This window comes from Cajanus cajan, chromosome 6 (assembly GCF_000230855.2).
Source record: "Cajanus cajan strain Asha chromosome 6, NIPB_CcT2T_4, whole genome shotgun sequence".
In the NCBI taxonomy this organism is placed as follows: Eukaryota; Viridiplantae; Streptophyta; class Magnoliopsida; order Fabales; family Fabaceae; genus Cajanus; species Cajanus cajan.
Genome location: NC_138522.1, coordinates 43703213 through 43722222, shown reverse-complemented (window position 1 = coordinate 43722222; position 19010 = coordinate 43703213). Strand labels below are relative to the sequence as shown.

Genomic DNA, 19010 nt, shown 5'->3' with positions numbered 1-19010 from the left:
AAATAATTATAATAAATAAAAATTGAAATATATAAGAAATTAAAAAAAATCTCTAAAAATTCTCTCATCAAAGAAAAATACTTAAAAATATTCTTGTGTGCAAGTTAAAAATTTACGTTTAATATATAGAGATTGGTGAGAGATAAAAATAAATAGTATATTTTTTAAAATTAAAAAATATTAACTCTTACTTTTTATTTTCAAAATATATTATTTTCTAGCATTATTTCTGTTGATCCGGTCAAAAAGATGTTGACAACGGCAAGAAAAATTGTACCGTATATTTGAACAGTCAATTACAAATTACTAATCTTTTTTACCCTCTCATGCATGTAAGATATATTTTCATTAAGAGGGGAAAAAATAAAAAATATACTTTTAGGGATCAAGATCTTATTTGGTCTTTTTTTTTCTTCAAAATATATTATTTTCAGTATCTATTGTTATTTATGTTGATCCAGTAAAAAAAAAATTGTTCTTCATGTTGATGACGACTTAAAAATGTACCGTATATTTGAACAGTCAATTACAAGTTCCCCAATTTATTTTGGGTCGTTTGATGAGAAAGGGAAAATTTCCTTCCTATGCGATATTCCCCCTAGATTTTCTAATTGTAATGATTTATAGTGTTACAAAAGTTAAGAATTAATATGGTGATTGACTTAAGGAAATGACAATTGTGGGAAGAGGAGTGAAAATAGTATTAAAAAAAAGATTTATTTTTTCTACAAAATCTAGTAAATAGTGCTCCGTGGGGAACCCCGCCGACGTGGCCATGGTGCGCATGCAGGCCGACGGGCGCGCCCCGCCGGCGGAGCGGCGCAACTACAAGGGCGTGTTGGACGCGATACGGCGAATGATTAACGAGGAAGGGGTTGGTAGCCTGTGGCGCGGTTCAGCGCTTACGGTGAACCGCGCGATGGTGGTGACGGCTTCGCAGTTGGCTTCGTACGACGAGTTTAAGGAAACCATTCTTGGACGCGGGTGGATGAAGGACGGGATGGGGTGCCACGTGGCAGCGAGTTTTGCGGCGGGTTTTGTGGCGGCTGTTGCGTCCAACCCTATTGATGTTATAAAGACTAGGGTTATGAACATGAAGGCGGAGGCTTACAATGGGGCATTGGATTGTGCTGTTAACACTGTTAGGACTGAAGGACCTCTTGCCCTTTATAAGGGTTTCATCCCTACAATTTCAAGGCAGGGCCCTTTCACTGTTGTCCTCTTTGTCACCCTTGAACAAGTCAGGAACCTGCTCAAGGACTTTTGATTTTTCATTCATTCATAGCCTGAGATACATATTCAGATGAGATGATCACGAACCATTTGTAACCTTCGTTTTTATTTTTATTTTTATTTATTTTATTTAGTATTGAGGTTTTGGAAGACTACCTTCTTCAGTCTCATGTTTTCGCATGCAATACTTCATAGAAAAGGCTACAACCTCAAGCCACTTGATATGTTCTAATATGTTCTAATGGGTTTTTGTCATAATACGAGTTAATGTTGCCCATGTTTGTGTTATGCACCTATATATTGACCAGTTTTTTTATAAAAAAATTTGGAAAAAAAATTCTAAAAAGAGCAAATATAAATTGATTCTTGACAAAATCAAAAACAATTTTTTTAAAAATAATTTAGACAAACACATCAAATGAAACAAAAAACTTCTTATTTTACTAAAAAAATATTTTTGGAAGAAAAAACTTAAATAGTGTCAACCACACTCATGTGTAACTACCTAAGTTTTGTCTTTATCAAATATCAATATTGCATTAATCTTGTAACAATAAAATGTGTATATTGCATTAATCATATATAGCTGATTCACCAAATTGAGCTAGTCATAACTCTTCCTAATTCTCCACATTTAAAAGTATCTATCTGTTGGGTATTTCTTTTCTTTTTGTTTGTGAATGGAGTCATGAATCGAGCTCTTCGTTAAATTAAGAGATTCCCTGAATCTGATTATAGGTAGACATAATGATGTTATGTATACAAAATTTACTAGAAAGAAGGAATTTGGGGCAAGGTTATCAGCCTAATACTTTGCCAGCTTATGCCAAACAACTCAAACGTTGTTGCAGTTACAAATACGATAATGTAATTGCAAATTATCATGCTGTTCACTGAGATAGTAAAAAATCAGCATGTTAGGTTACAAACAGTTCGGCGTATGTCAGGGGAAAGGTTGAACTATGCCTTGCACATGGTGCATTTGGGGGGGGGGGGGGGGGTAAATGGAATGCTTCTCTCAGTTAGAATAAGGGCCCTTGTGGCAACCTTATCAAAGAAGGATTCTTCTCACTATATTTCAAAAACCACACAAAACATTGTCGAAAGACATAAGCAAATCCCAACATGGACAACAAAAACACTGACTGCATCTGGAACAAAAGAAGAGTGGCATTGCAATCATCGACCTTTATCCACATTATAAGTCTGATGGCCTTCTGACCTTCCTCTTTCCAAGTGTTTTGGTTGTTGATTCCATGTATCTGTGTGATGAGATGGCTGGCTATCTGATTTCTTCAGTTTGTCTGAACTTTGATGAGATTTACCTTTGCTCAATCCTTTCTCTGAAATGTGAACTGACTCCGACCCTTTACCCTTTTCCGAGTGAGCTTCAGAGCCTCCATATCTATTGGGGGATGGAAGTGTTTGGGGACGTTCAGATCCTTTTCCTTTTTCAGAGCGACTTGAGCCTTTATCCATATTTTGGAGTTCATTTGCCACATGACTTCGGCCCACCTTCAAAAAGTTCAGTCTGGATGTCAGTTTTGTCAGTGCAGAAGTAGTGGAATTTGCTCCCTGTTGTGAAAGCATTTCAATAAATAAGTCTATCTAGTCTACTAGCTAGTCCTATCAATTTGCAGTATCAAGGTTCATCCCAGTGGAAACTTGTTGGTTTCTAGGCTAACAGGTAGGTAACTAACTATCTATCTTCCATAAAAATTAAAATTTTACCTTGCACTGAATAACTAAATTGAATTCTTCATCCCATTACTAAGCAATGTTATATAAGTGACAATGATGCAACCAGGAGCCAGGACAGGAATAACATAACGTTATATAGTGGAATGAATTTGAGAGAATAGGAGCTTGAAACTCGATTGACTTTGGCATTTAATTGACTTTTGGATGGATGAGGGGTATTTGGTTGTAGTTCTGAACTTCTGATTACACAATTTAAAGAGAATGTTCGTTTATATCTATGTTCATAGCCAAGTTTATGAAACATACCTCACCCTTTGTACCAGATTTCCTGGAGCTAGTTGGTGGATGTTTGTTTGATAAAGGTGTTGACTCTGGCTTTCTCTCAATATTATTTTCTGCTCTCCCGATATGAATCTCCTGTTGTGCCATTACCATTCCCTTGGTTTGAGAAATGATAAATTGCAAGTTACTATCATCATTTTCAGCAAATATGCTCATTTTCTCGTATAAAGTCACATGAGAAAATAAATGAATAACCACCTTTGGCTTTTAAATGAGAAAAGCTTGAGAGGTAACAGCTTGAAGAGTTATGCAATTTGTTGTCAAGCCAGCAAAGTATAAACAACAAAAATATGTTTGGGAGAAAGAAAAGAAGATCTATTGGATTCTTGTAATTGTAAGTAACCACAGAAAGCTTTATTGTTCAAACTTCAAAATTATTGATACCTAGTCAACTTGGTTATATGGACGTGCTAGATCCTCTTCTTTTTATATTAGTATGTTCATTGTTTTAAAACTCATTCAAATCTTCTTTTATCTTTCTGCTAAGATATGGATCAGTTAAAAATAAAATAATTCTAGAAGTAGAATGAGGGATAGAGGATTGTCAGCAGTTATAAATTTTAATTTATATAATATTTTCAAAGTTTTATGTTACAAAGGATAATGGGAAATTTCTAAATTGTGTGCAGTTGTATCTTCATTCCTCACCTTGTTCAACAATCAAAGGAGTATTTTTTCAATATATACTTTTACAAAATTTACTCACTGGAGAGACTATAAACGGGAATTGGTTCCTAATAACAGTATAGAGAAGATAATGAAAGACCTGAGCCTCTTTTATTACTATCATTGCGATCACTTTTAAAAGTATTGCAATCATATACTTAATAACGGGCCTATGTTTTATGGTCTCTCCATAAAATATTGCTCTTAAAGATTTTGACTTTTCTGCGTGTGGCAGATACTTTGGAATAAATCCTCTATCGATACTGAAGATTTACCTTACTTATTGACCTGTCAGATTGTGATGTGGCAGCAACTTCAGCATCTGCCTTTTGTTTCCTGTTAAAAGAAGTATCAGTTAAGAAAGTAAAATCTAATTATCCATATAATTTAAATACAAAAAAGAAGCAGTCGGGTGGAAACAAACACCACATAAGCAAACAGAAGCAGTCAAATGCCAAAAGGACTTCTAAAAGGATGTGGGAAGAAATATTGTGAACAGAACAATTATCCATAAACATTGAAGCAATTAGGAGATCAGGATTGTAAAAATAAGGGGGAAGAATTGTAAAAAACACATGGGTAAATGATAAACATACAATTTTCTTTCCTGATTTGATATCTGTTGTGGTTGACTAGAGAAATCCGAAGTAGTTCCATGATTCCGATGAAGTTGTGCATTAAGCCTCACCCCAAGCTCCCTAACCTTCCGCTCTAAGTAGGCAAGATCTGCTTCTACCAGAGCTAATTCCTCAAGCTCTGTCTTGTTCTGTATAAGATTTGGATATTATGAATGAATTGCATGATCAAAACTCAAACCATCTTTGAGTGGATTTGATAAGCCTTTTCACCAATATTTCGTAAATCATAAACTGAATCCTACCTCGAGAGCTAACTGAGAATTCTTTTCCTTGTGCAACTGTTCCTGTAGTCTAGCCACCTGTGAAAAGAAAATTTAGAAAACAAAATTTATTTACATGGAGGAAGAGGGTAAATTCTCTCATAATGAACATACATCGTGCTCAAGAGACAGACGACGGTCATCCAAGGCTTTCTTTTGTTTGTCTGCTTGAGACTGCAGCTCTGCATTTGCCTTCACCTACAACAGCAACCAAAACTGATCAATTAAATAAAAAGAATTCTAACACATTTAAACAATGTAATCCAGAAAGGAAATAAAAAACATACCTCCTCTGCAATTTGGGTTTGTAATTCTGCCCTAGCAGCTTCAAGCCTTTCAATTTCCTCTCTACAGTCAGGAACATAAATTAGTGGACGAGATACATGAAGAAACTAACATCAGGCATACAAACTCTTAAGTATCAACTCCACATCAAATCAAAACATGCACAGCCATGTATGCTTAACATTTGAATTCGTGGTTAAGTGGCCATAAACTTCCAAAAGTTATGGATGGTCACTCTGACAGCAAAAGTATGGATGCTGATGATGGAAAGACAGTGCAGCCAAAGCAAGGAATTTTTTCTTGCCTACTCAATTTTCCCTGGTTCTTAACACAAGAAAGAAAAGAAACTGATCGGTTTTGATCTTTTGCTTCTGAAATTCCAGGTAAATATGGATATGATACTATATTCTTGCTAACATAATTCAAGCATACAGATATATAATAAAGCATTTATACTGGGCTGCTTGATCCTTTAATTAATTATCACACCATTTTTCACTTCCTGTATGACTTTGTTTTGACATTTCTTTCATTTATGCTTTATATCCATATGACACATTAACATCATACATGGTATCTATGTTACTCGTAGAAGATACTTGCATACTCTGATAGTAATATGCTAAAAAAAAAATGGAGATTTAATCTTGAAATGTAATCTAATGGTGTTGGTATGTCTGGGTAAATTGTGCACTCTGGTGTTTTAGGGGATTGTTGTGGTATTCTGAGAGTAAATAAGAATTTCTTGTTCGTTAATGACTCTTCTCTCTCTTGCAAAGGCATACATTACAATTTGGAAAACAAGTACTTGCAGTTTATCCCTCAAATATGTGATGCTTTGATCAATCACAAAAACTAATTTACAACTATAGTCCAAATTCACCTAGGAACAGGATAAGATTATAAAGAAACACAACATAAATTTGGCAACAAATGAGATAAAATAGAAACTACAAGATTACAAATAGAGACAGAGCAAGAGAATTGCAAATAATTGATAGATGTCAATACTTACTCATCTTCAATTGGAAAATCAATGGATTCCATGGAAAGATTCTTCCTTGCCTGGACAAAATGCAAAAGAAGAGAAAACCAGACTTACTAGTATGAAAGCAATTTGAGTTTGACTCACAAAGAAAAGTAACTAAATCGAAATAAAAATTAACATTAACAGAGAAAGTTTTAACCAACTTAAGGCGAGTGGCAAAGACATAACCAGCAAGATAAAAAATAAAAATAAAAAAATCAAACCATCATTTTTAAAGATTTACTTACAGAGGTGCGCCCCAACAAGGTGCGATGCCGAGGTGCTGGGCCATTGGACATGGTATTGGATTTTTTAATACATGAAGCAGGGCTAGGATTCTTTGAATTATGCAATGTAGCTTGGTCAGTGGAGACTCCTTCAACTTTATCAGCAGGCTTATTGGACTGGTCTACATAGCCAGTCTTATTTGGACTGGTGAGATGTTCAGAGCTTTTGATATCTTCATGTTGAGTCACTGAGACTTCAAGTGACTTTGATGATAACTTTCGAGTGGGTTTCAATTTTTCACTCACACCTGAGGATTTCGAACTTGAACTAGCGTGATCATGGCCCTGTTTGTTCATTACCAAAAAATAATTAGAATAAGAATTTTTGTTCTTCTCCTAGTCCTCCACATCCAGGTGGCAGTGATTGCATTCACATTAGTAACTGTCTTGGAGGAAAAAGTGTAAGGATGCTCAGATTAAATTGATGGAACACATCACTCTATATAGTCAGTTCAAATAATAATTCAAGTTATAGGAGCAGTTTTAGAGCTGGGGTAGGGGAATAGTTTGTTCAACAATACAAAGGATAAAATGAAAACTAAGACCAGTTGAAGTTAGGAAGTGAACATTGAAAGAAGAAAAGGTGGCAAGTTCAAAGGTAAATTAATCTACCATGTTTAGTCTGAAGAGACTACACATCTTTCCTTCTTCAAGGAATTAAAAAGTATGGTACTACTTCTTTTTATGCATTTATACCATGTATATGAATAATTAAATTAATGCTAACCCTGCCACTTCTTGTCTGACTGTAGATTTGCTAGAATGAATTAGTGCCAGATAGCCAGAAAAGGCCCGACAGGATGATGAGCAGTAACACTTTTTCCATCCTTGGGACAATTGACTTAGATTTTTTAAATGGACTTTATAATTTACTATTTTTCCTAAATTAAATTTGGTCTTGTGGAATGAAACGGATTAATGAAAAACCTATTTATTATATTTTCGTGAAATAAAAAAATTAGGTTTGAACCTCATCATCATATGCATCATCAGCCTCAGAATCTCCAGTTCCGCTGTACGATTCACTAACAAGATCATCTGCATCAGACCCCTGTATTGATTCATCTTGTTCATCATCATAATCTTCATCATCATCATAGGACAAATCATCATCAGTTGCCTCCCCACTCTCAGATCCACTGTCTTCTTCTGAGTCAGTGTATATATCAGGGGACACAGAACCTTCCTGCTAGAAAACTAATAACTTAGGAATATGAAGAGACAATAATAAATAACAATAACAACCAACCCTAATAACATAAGATCGAATCAGCTACATGGATCCTTTAGCACCAATGGGCTCTATTGAAAAATAGAAGCATACAGAATAAAAAACATAATATAAATGAAAATGAATAATGTATTTAACTAGACAGAGGCAAAGAGTCACTCCACTTATGAAGTCCAAAACTTAAAAAAAAATACTGATTTTGATCCTATTGCAGATGTTTTTTCATTTGAAGGGGACTTCTTAGTCAGGGATTTGATGGGCAAGAGTGTTTGGGATGATAACCATTCTTTGCCATCTTAAACTGATATAAATATAAGGAATGGCTAGTTCATCAAAAAATGTAGCATACTGCTAGAAGGTAGTTTGAAATTGAGAACCATCCATTCAAATACTTGCAAAAAAATATTTCATGGGCATCTGATCATGTCTTCTCTTGTGAAAAAGAATTCAACCAATAAGGAAGTAATGCAGCTCTTGTAAATTAGGGAGAAAAATGTACCAGAGGAGGTACGATTCAGCATACCAGCATGAAACATCTATCCTTAAAAATGATCCAAGAGTCTAACAGATGAATGTGACACGGTTTCATATTTATATATGGAAGGCATGAAAAAATAAATATCAAAATATAATTACCCCAAATATGCTGCTATATTCTTCTAATAAAGTTATACAAATTGCTTGAGCATGATTTGCCGCAGCAGCTGCTTGTAAAAGTTGAACAGAACCATCACCACCTACATCAAAGTCATTTTCAATTTCACATTCTCCAGCCAGAAGGGGCCGAAGAAGTAAAGGCGCCATGCAAGCTGCCACAGCCGAGGAGCTCATTCTATTCACAGTTTTGCGTGAAGCCACAATTTGCATCATCATAAGTATTCTGCACAACAATGAAATCAACATTTTACATTACCAAAACATGATCTAAAAAACAGAAATGAATGGTGCAACAGAAAAATGAAAAAAAAAATTTGTTCCATTTAACCAATAGTGTGCAAGTGTAAAAAATGAACCTTAACCATTATTCAATCACAAGATGCATCAAGGAGACGTTGTCAGTAAGACTAAAAAGTATGAACCATATGAGCTCATTTACTGTCAGCTGGTTTGTTCATAATCCCGAGTATTCAATATGATATCGATAATAGATGCTTAAAGATCAATTGTTAAGGCTTAATAATCCTCTTTCATTGTTATTTAGCTAGCATTTTATTACAAATAAAATAAAATTAAAAAAAACCCTTCAATCAGGCTTTGTTGCAAATTAGTATATAGCCAGTCCTAAGCCAAAATAAAATAGAGTTGTGTTTAACAATTGACATTCAACGTGTAACTTAATCCTAGAGGGTTGCCTTAATTGCGGCCTCTTTGGTTTTTCTTCATTGGAACCTCCAACACCTTCATTGTGCTAGGTGTGAGGAAGTGTGTTTAGTACCACATCAACTAGTGATATAGCCTAACTAATGCTATAAGGCTTGGGCAATCCTTACCTTCTAAGTTGGTTTTGTGAGATTGAATTAAGCCTTAAGCCTGAATTCTATGAATCTCTGACATGGACTGACATTTTGATTGTGTTTTAAACAAAACACAGTGATGCCACTCAATCTATGTAGCAAACTACCACTTGGTAGGAAAAGGCTTTAGCTGTCATTGTTTCAAAATAAAATATATTTTTGTTTCATAATTCAATGTTAGGATTCAATCACAAAGACTTGAGATCCACATTGGAAGTATGGAACTCTAGTGTGGGGTTTATAAAGCCTTAGACTCTCCAACTATAACATCTAGCTTTTGTGGTGTGATTCTTCTATAGTTCCTATTAATTGGTATAAGGGTTTTCTATCATATGAATGACACGGGTGGTGACATTGGCAGTGCAATGTCAGAGATTAGGCTGCACAAGACTAGGGCACAGCCAACCTACATGGGCAATTGACTACAGATTGTGGTGAGATGTAATGGGGTGGTAGGATCCAAGTCAACCAACTGCAAGGAATAGAACTTGAGTTTCACATTGAAAGTATGAGATTTTAGTATGGAGTTTATAAGGGTTTGGACTCTAACTACAACGGCTGACGTGAGTTTCATACTGCAAGCTCTTATCATTCAATCTATAACTTTTTAGTATTTTCATGGTTCACTTACACATCTTTGGAGCATAAGGGACAATAATCAAACATTTAAAAGGCCTGTTCACTATTATGCTTGTCTTTTTTTGTTTAATTGATTCTCATTCATAAACAATAAATTCAACATAGTTTCTCAATAAGTAGTTCCTAAAAACACGTGCATATCATATTTACTCAAATATAAAGATATCTGACTCATCATAACTTTGTGATGTACTTGGTTTCTGAACACAGAAGACTATCCCAAATCAACAATATGTAATTCAGTGATTAAATTAACTAACTAAAGAATAAGAGTATTCTCAAACCCTGAAACTCAGTATATAAGATAACAAAGAAAGCAATCAATGGGTTATATATGAAAAGGAAAGAGTGAGAAAAAAGAAAGTTATCAATCAAATACCTTTGTAATAAGCGACGATTTGGTTCAGGAAAAGTGTCATTTATTGCTGCGCGCATAGCAGCAACCCTACTACACCGCTCAGTTCCTAATTATTGTGGCAATCCCAAACAATGAAATAAGATTAAACTTCATGAGAGATTTATATAAATTGAAAAATATTTGTAAACAAAATATTTCATTGTCCCTTTCAATCATAGCCTCAAACAGTGGTCAGCATGGAAAGAATCAGGAGGTTTGAAATATGCAGACTCAAATATTAAGTTTGGCAAAAAAATTTATTTCAATATTATATTCATCTTTTATCTTCCAATCACACATATCAGGTATCAGTATTTGCTAAAATCAGGTTCAGACAATTAGTTCTTTTGAGAAAATATCCAGGATGTTTGGAGTTTGGTCAACAACTTATTCAGACATTAGATTTCCTCAAAATGAGGAAGTAAACATAGATCAAGGCTAGGTAGTAAGATGGGCAGAAAGCCAAACAGAAAAGTGTCCAAATGTATAGGATAATAATTTTTGGAAGTCCAAAAAGAATAAAGGGTACAGTTGTGAGAAGACATGGTAACCTATACGTTAGTAGCACACAACATAAATCAGAAGGTAGCATTGCAAGGCTGCAGAAGGGGATTACTGTTTATTCTGGGTATGACTATTCTTTACTGACAATTAGAAAATAGCAAACCTAACTTTTCCGTTTCATGCAAAGTTAAACCAAATATCAATCAGAAACATAGCATGAGTTCTAACAACCAGTGTTAACTATAGCCATTCATGTTTCAGATTCTTATGAAATCTTTCAGAACAAAAGTAAATGTTGAAAATCTGAATCTTCTTATTCCACGGTTTTTCTAGCAAGTGAAAAGTCAATTTTGTAAAATACACTATTGCTTCTTTTCAACAAGTTCTCCAAAAAATATCAAGCTTTCCATTTGGAACAATAGTTGTAACTTGTCACAATTCACAATCATATATTCAACTTTAGTAGAAGATCTTCTTATTGCTCCTTTTGAACAAATTTAAAAAAGTATAAAACTTTCCATTAAAATTGTAAGCTTTTGTGTCAATTCATATATCTAAACTTCAATGGAAAAATTTTTCATTGACAACAATCACGGAAAATAAACTTAAAAAATAAGACATAGATAATGGGCAGACTAAAATGAAGGAAAGTCTAAAATGACACTTACGGCAAGATTCTAACAGTGCCTTACAACAAGATGCCGGGACTGGAGAAGATGGCAATTCACGAAGTACATGCTGAAAATTTATAGAAATAAGAAATAAAAATCATGTATGACCAGATAAAGGAATCAACACTTTGGTTTACCATGAAAGTACCTTAATACAATCACCAACAACATGTGCATCCTCATCTGGAGAAAACTCAACTTTCCCTGCAACCACATGGCATGCCCAAGAGCATAAGATTTGATAAGCAATTTTGACCAAAAAAAAGGGAAAGGAACAAAGTGCCTGCAAACGGAAAACTGCAAACTTCATATTCTTCACCCATAGTATTCTGATGGAAAGAATGACCCATGGCATATCAAATGCTTATGCAAATATTTAAGGAAATTCCGTTAAATCCAAATAAATGACAAAGAATTCTCTTTGACAAACAGCACTCAACATATTTCTAAGACTACTTGTATGGAAAAGCCTGAAATATCGTAGAAGCTCCTAATGGCTAGACATGTGAGAACTATCTTTAGTGCATAATATAAACAAAATGGAAGGAAGGACAAACCAACAAGTAAAGGAAGATGTATCCAGACAGCAACATAGAATTTGAAGATTAACTAGGAAAAGAAGCACAAACCTTGTTCATATTCTCGAACTCGACGTTCAACCTCATCAACATCAGCTGCTTGTCGCAATATCCCTTCCACATTGGCTCCTATTTTACAATATTTATTAGATTCATATGAAACACATCAACAGTCTAGCAATACCAAAATGGCCATTCTGACTTGGTATTGGCTCAAAGAAACTAATGTATATTCACTGCTTGCTCCCTCTCACCTCCCCTTTCCACCCAAAACAAGAAACAAAACACGATGAGAAGGTCATGGATGGTATAATTTGAAACCCTTAGGCCTTGTACTTTTTTCCCCAATTCTTATTGACAAGGTTACGCTCACATTGCATTTTTCTTTTCTTCATTAATAAGAAACACCTATGCATTAAATGTGCCCGATGAGGTAAATCTTTTATACAAAATAAAGAGCCAAAGTCCAAGTTAATTACATCCATCAGCTTTGCAATTGGCATAAAATGCCTCTTATGATGCATCAAGCATGCATTTATAAAATTCTCTGATGCATGAGAACAACCACTTTAGAAAACAGTTATACCTCACTTTATATATAAAGGAAGTCTATTAAATGAGATCCTGAGAGATGTAAGAGTAGTTAAGCTCGATTATACATGTAAGATTGTATAGTAACTAGTTAGGATTAACTCCTTTTACTTCTAAGCTGTCACCTAATCAACTTCCCATACATACATACAAAGAGAGAGAAAGAGAAAAAGAAAACCAACCATGCTCTTCTATGAACTTTAGGGCTTTCTCCAAAAATGAAGGAGTTCCATCAACATCCTCCAAAGCAAGTAAAATTGGCCGGCCAATGACAGTAGATTTAACTGGTTCTCTATCCTTCACTATAGAAGTTCAGAAAAAATCATATCAAAGGAAAGAATAAGTTATAGTCTTTTACAGCATTAAGCACAAGTATCGTCACATAAACATTCATGCCTGAGGTAGTCTAAAATGTCATAACTTCGAATCAGGGAAAAAAAAAAGTTTAACATATTCCAGAAACAATCCAAATGTACAGAACAGGTAATCAATCAGATGATACAAAATGAACACCATTACCACTATCACTATACAGATGAATATGTAATGTTCATATCAAAGATCAAATTAGACAACCAACCATAACAATGGTTGTTTGAATAAATATTTACATGATGACAATTAAATTGTTTATGGAACCACTATATATAGATCATAAACAACATTCGTATTGTATGAACCACAGGGTACGAACTGTGGTCAAATGACATATGTAAAGCACAATTATAACAAGAGCATACACTGGTCCAAAGAAATATCAATTGAATCAGTCTGATCGTTCCTGGAGATACCATTTTGCTCCGTCACATTGACAGCACTAGGTGCCAGTTGCAAAGCATTCTCAAGTGCAGTCTTCCACTCATATAAATCCTCCGTAGTTTCAGCCTACAGCACCAACAATGAAATGACATGTTAGCAGCAGATAAATTTCTCTACATTCTACATTCTTTGTCTATACCTATCATATGTGCTGAACCGATGAGCATACATATATATCATACAGATACTCAGATAGAGAACATAAAATCTTAAAAAAAAAAAAAAAAAAAAAGATAAAGCAACCACGATCAAAGCATTGTATAAACAATTTGTTTGGTAGCTGCAACGGAAAAATATTCTAATATCTTTTTAATGAAAAAAAACACATCTCCTGAAAGAAAAATAAAGCACCTTAAGTGTGAAAGCTCGTCCGTCATGAACATCAGGAAATTGTACAGTCAAAAGTTTCTTATCTGGTTTGATAACAACACTACAAAATTTAACGAGAAAAGTTACAAGAGGTTATGAAAATTTACAATCCTACTATCTTGACAATATGAAGATAAACAGAATGATAATAATGTGTAGTTGTGGAAAACAAGCCAACCTGCCTGAATTGTTGAGGTCAATGCCACCAAGGGTCAAATTCACTTCATTTCCCCTCTGAGGGACAGCGTTCTGTAAGGCAAAAAACATAATGATAAAGATATATGATAATAAGTTTGCAAACATAACGAAGTAAACATGTTAGACTTGCATATGGGTGTGTGTTGACAAGATTTCTTTTATTTCACATAGCTCGCCTAAAACTGTTCTGATGTAAGGATATAAAGAATCTAATCTTTGCAATGTACCAATGTTCGAAGTCTCTCTTTAGATAACAAATTATTGTATAGTAAAAGAAAAATTACATCACCCTACATAAAAAATGATAAAGCAAGGAAGCTGGAAAGTCAAGCCTTAAACACAGTTAATTAACATTCTGTTTAGCATTTCTAGTTCTTATCAATCAGTATTATTGTCCTCACAATTAGCATCAACCTCAACCCCAAGACAATCCTATTATGATTTATTTCTAATCAAACAAGGACAATTAACAGTGGAATAGTGCTTCATACCCTGTTAGGAAAAAAAGTTAGCCACAATTTTGCCTAATTTTAGGTAGATTCAAGAATGGTGATTCTCTAAAGTATTATTACAACTGTACCATTTATATCTATATATCTATTTCTTAGAAATATTATATATATTATTATAAATACTAAATATATTATTATAAGTATAAAAATATTATTATAAATATTATGTATATAATTATAAAGACTATGGTGAACTGATACACTATTTATATATATATAATTAAAATATAATTAAATAATAGCAATATTAATATCATGCTGAAAAAAATAATAATTAATATAAAATTAAAATGATGATGATGATGATGATAATAATAATAATACAAATAATAATTTTTGAACATAAACAATAAGTAATTGTAAAGTTAAAATAGTAACAAAAATAATGTAAACAATTCTAATAAAATTAAAATGTATGAACGAATGAATTAATAAAAAAAAGTACCACTGTAATAATGTGATGGTCTAAAATACCAATGGGATATACCTCAATTGGGAAGGGTGGGTGAGTGTTGTAAATTTCTTTAATATTAAGTTGAATTCCCGTAGATAAAAAAAAATGATAGTCTAAATTCTAAAATATAAAGTGCTATGATAATATATGATTTTTTATATTAATAAAATATTTTTATAAGTTTAAAATAAATCATTATAAAACAGATAATAAATAAACATTTAATACTTTTATATATTTTTAATTGTTCACATAACTTCTCATGTTAAAAAAAAATCGTTGTTTTAATACTAAATAATCCTAATTATTTTGTAATAAATTGATTTTTTACATTTTGAATTAAAAAGGTACTCTAAAAAAAACAGAGTTTGCATAATAACTCAAAAATTAGAAATATGATTGTTAAATTATTACTTATATTATAAAAATATTTCAATAAATTAATAAAAATAAATAACCATTTTAAAAAATATATATTCATTTTTAAATAAAAATAAATTAAATCAAATTCAATTAAGCTCACATTCATTAAATTAGTAACATGTCTCGCCACAACATTAATTATGCGATCATAATTCAACACAAAATCACTATTCAAAACTCAAGTAATTATTATAAGTTTAAAATAATAATAATAATAATAATAATAATAATAATAAATTATTAAAAAAGTTAAGCATTTTACAATACTATGTATTATTAATATTAAGATTAAAAAATTTATATTTATATATACTATAAATTATTAATGCTAACATAAAAATCAAATATAAATTTAATAAAAAAAATATGTGAATATTTTGCTTTTTTTTTTTTTAAATGCATGAGTTATAAAAAAATAAAAATAAAAATATTTTTCAATATTACAAAAATTAAATAGAAAGTCCAGTATACTATAAGCGGAAGATACCACATATCCATCTAAAATGTTAATAAGCATGCCAAGGCATTTTGTCAAAAAAAAAAAAAAAAAAAAAAAAAAAAAATATATATATATATATATATGACTGTGTCATCTTCCTTAGTAAATAATTGAAAAAGGTTATGACTCCTAAAAGCTAGTGATAATTTTGTTATTAGATATAATTACAAATACTCACAAACAAAAATAAATTTACATCCACCATCTATTAACATTACTTTTCTGTCAAAAAAAACATTATTTTAAGTTTTAACCAAAGTAACTAAAACTTGAAAAGCTAAACCCAACACTTCTTCAGCAGATATATTTTCGCTTAAGCACTTAACTACTTAAGGTTTTCATTATTTATTTTTTTAGTTTTTGAAGGAGGAAGGGTATAAGAAAACACTGGTTAAATGCTTACACAATATAGAAAAACACAGGTGAACGCGAACAAAGTAGATGCTGGAAAAAAAAAAAATTTACTTACTGGATCACTTCTGAAGAAAACAAGTGAAGTTTGTGTTAAAATAAACCACCTTTTCTTCCAGGATGTCCATCCAATTCCTACACATCAATAAATACAAATTATGCAGTAATAATGACTTCACAAACTCCTCAGACTTTCTGCAAGGGTAGAAATCTAGTTGCATTCCAGCATTATACATATTGTAAAAAAAATATGACAATTTTTTTTTTGAAGGATTAAAAGAAGAACCAGCAAAGATAAAGAATGCCAATACTGACTGTAGAACGCCTAAAAAAATTACGGATGTTGTAGCATATTTACTTCCTCATACGTATTGGTTCACATCAGAGCTTTCTTTTCTAACTATATACTTCAAAGATCCGGCGTTACAAAGTTGTCATCAATTCTTGGTATTTAGATCCTTTTTTTTTTCTTGAATAAATTTATATCCCCCTACATTTACTATACAGATCTCCCCTATATTATGAAAACCTATATAAAACTCCATTGTTTTGATAAAATATGCTACAACTAAATCCCAAATGTTTTAAAGCCTACCAAAATTGTTAACTAGGCCATTTACTCAATGGTGTTTTTAGGTCAAATGCCTTTCCTATTCATTTTCAACCTTATATGTTGATAAATGTAACACGTGCATGCAATTCAAATGATCTGGCTTGAAGTGAATCGTTAATTAATTTGCCCCAAATGAATGCATTGTTTCGTATTCCTCAGCATATAAAGCTGAACAGAAGTACAAATGACATTGCCACAAAAGATCCATGAGCTAATATGGTTGGATTTGATAAGTCAGTAGGAATGGTATTTTGGAGTTGGTGTATTTTATAAATATAAGAGATTTCTATAGGTTTTCATAATGGAAGAGAGGTTTGCAAAGATGCAAAATACATGAGAAGACAGTAATTTTTTCTGTAAAAGGGAAATAAAAATATCAGTCTATTGCTCTCATTTGTGTCCTGTCTTTGGCTTTAAAATTTAGGCTAGGACTTAGGACTATTATTTATACCGCAGAAGAAAAGACACCAGATCTGCCCTTAATGGCTGCTACAAATTACATAAATGTTCAGTTGCTTAGAAGAAAATATGGAAACTAGTGGAGCAAAACACACCTTTGGAAGATATGAAAAGTGGTCCACTCTTGAAAATCTGCAACATATGAAATTACAGGAAATTAAACAGAGGGACATGTTAACTTTATTCACTTCAAGGCTCAAGCTAGCTAAATTTAATGGTGATGATTTTCTTTTTCCAATTTGCATGCCTTCCATCATCTGGGTAAGCTCAATTACAATATGCTTAAACTGTGATAAAATAAAATTCTTGAGAATATGATTGCCACCAAAAGAGTTATGTCCATCCATGCAAAGATTCAACATGGGGAAATTTTTACCGTTGCGATAATGCCACAACCATATTCAATTTAAGCAGAAAATAATCCGGTTGATCCAAATTCAGACAAAATCCCATGTTTGCAAAGAACAACAATTACCATATTGCCGTTACCACCATGAGAACGCTGATTATGCTCTTGTGACGCAGACTGGGAATTAGAGTGGGGAAGAGAAACACCACCATTTCCCTACAAAATAAATACACATAATTACATGACTTTTTCCTCTATCCATTCACATATATACAATGACACCTATGTATCCAGAAGTCACCGTGATCCTCATTCTTTAATTAATTCAGAACTCGTGTTAAAAATTTGCAGCAAAGAAATTTGTGCATTAAATATTAATGGCGGTAAATAAACAAAAGAAGCTTGTTCTCACCTGAGACAATTCTGCACTTGTGTTTGTCATATCTGTGATCCCAAAATCACAGAAGAATATCGAAGATACTCACCCAGCAGAAATCACCACATTCAATTGACCAAACCCTGCATCCATGTTCATCAAAATGGCAATGCAGCTCAATGATTATTAATTTATTACAAACATAAACAGCAAAAAAAAAAGTGTCAAACAATTAAATAAAAATAAAAATAAACAAGACAAGACAACTTTTATTTGAATCAGCATTGCCCCGGACCTGGCTCTGAAATCAACCAAAGGCAAGAAAAGTGTGAAGAGAGAGAGAGGGTCTTAAGAGGTGTTGGAGGGAAAAAACAAACAAAGGAAAAGAATGGGAAAGCGTGAAAGTGAAAATAGTGTTTGTTTGGGTCTTTGTCTTTGGATTTGTGTTCTCTCTCTTCTCCAAATGGAATGTTACGTGAGAAATGTTTGGGTGGTCAAACCAAGCCAAAATTCTGAACGAGGAGCGGGTCTTCCTAATCCGCAACACTTGGACACGTCAACCTTAAAAAACGAACCAAATGAATGGGAAAAAAACTACATAAGATGCAACAACCTAGGCTCCTTTCGTGATTTACACACCTCTTCCTATTCTATCACACAACCTTCTTTATTTGTGTTCATTCACCTTCTTATTCTAAGCTTGCCAAATGGCGCAAACCTACTCACTACGTGCGAACACGTGTTCCAACTAGATAAATAAATGTTTGGATTGTTATGTTTTAGAAAAAATTATATTATCTGATACTTATTAAAATAATTATTAATTAATGTATTAAATTTTTTTCAATCTATTTTTATTGTGAATTAACTAAAAATATTTATATTCTTTAAAAGAAAAACTAAAAATAGGATAAATTGGCCTCTTACTTTTTCTGTAATATTAAATTTACAATTTTAATCTCTT

At 32.7% G+C, this 19010-nt stretch overlaps 2 protein-coding genes across 11 annotated transcripts; one reads left to right on the top strand and one right to left on the bottom strand.

The window, feature by feature from the left end:
* The first annotated feature begins 612 nt into the window (after positions 1-612).
* Positions 613-1529, top strand: LOC109796279 (mitochondrial uncoupling protein 4). Its single transcript, XM_083077145.1, has one exon. It carries the CDS (start codon positions 776-778, stop codon positions 1265-1267), a length of 492 nt encoding a protein of 163 aa, XP_082933271.1. The 5' UTR covers positions 613-775; the 3' UTR covers positions 1268-1529.
* A 471-nt stretch (positions 1530-2000) lies between these two features.
* Positions 2001-18715, bottom strand: LOC109795684 (rho GTPase-activating protein REN1). Of its 10 annotated transcripts, none has more exons than XM_029270885.2 (24): positions 18314-18714; positions 18083-18189; positions 17797-17886; positions 17417-17453; positions 16308-16384; positions 13931-14001; positions 13735-13813; positions 13305-13449; positions 12747-12866; positions 12025-12102; positions 11544-11599; positions 11393-11462; positions 10203-10287; positions 8307-8550; positions 7410-7625; positions 6401-6724; positions 6141-6190; positions 5128-5188; positions 4955-5038; positions 4823-4879; positions 4539-4708; positions 4218-4278; positions 3241-3372; positions 2001-2808 (listed from the first exon to the last, which is right to left on the bottom strand). In XM_029270885.2, exons 2-24 carry the CDS (start codon positions 18110-18112, stop codon positions 2413-2415), a joined length of 2733 nt encoding a protein of 910 aa, XP_029126718.2. In that variant the 5' UTR covers positions 18113-18189; positions 18314-18714; the 3' UTR covers positions 2001-2412. The 10 variants fall into 10 exon arrangements, with proteins under 10 accessions (XP_029126718.2, XP_020210762.3, XP_020210763.3 ...); XM_020355173.3 differs by having other exon boundaries at positions 18342-18714; XM_020355174.3 differs by having other exon boundaries at positions 3241-3351; positions 18342-18714.
* Between the last annotated feature and the right edge of the window lie 295 nt (positions 18716-19010).

What these genes read in the sequence shown, in the direction of transcription:
- LOC109796279 (XM_083077145.1), top strand. Translation starts at nt 776, where the DNA reads ATGGTGCGCATGCAGGCCGACGGGCGCGCCCCGCCGGCGGAGCGGCGC.
- LOC109795684 (XM_029270885.2), bottom strand. Translation starts at nt 18,112, where the DNA reads ATGACAAACACAAGTGCAGAATTGTCTCAG. An exon ending in TTTTCTTCAGAAGTGATCCA is followed by an intron (nt 14,002 to 16,307) that starts GTAAGTAAATTT and finishes TTTGCCTTACAG; the next exon opens with AACGCTGTCCCTCAGAGGGG. An exon ending in AAACCCAAATTGCAGAGGAG is followed by an intron (nt 5,039 to 5,127) that starts GTATGTTTTTTA and finishes TTGCTGTTGTAG; the next exon opens with GTGAAGGCAAATGCAGAGCT.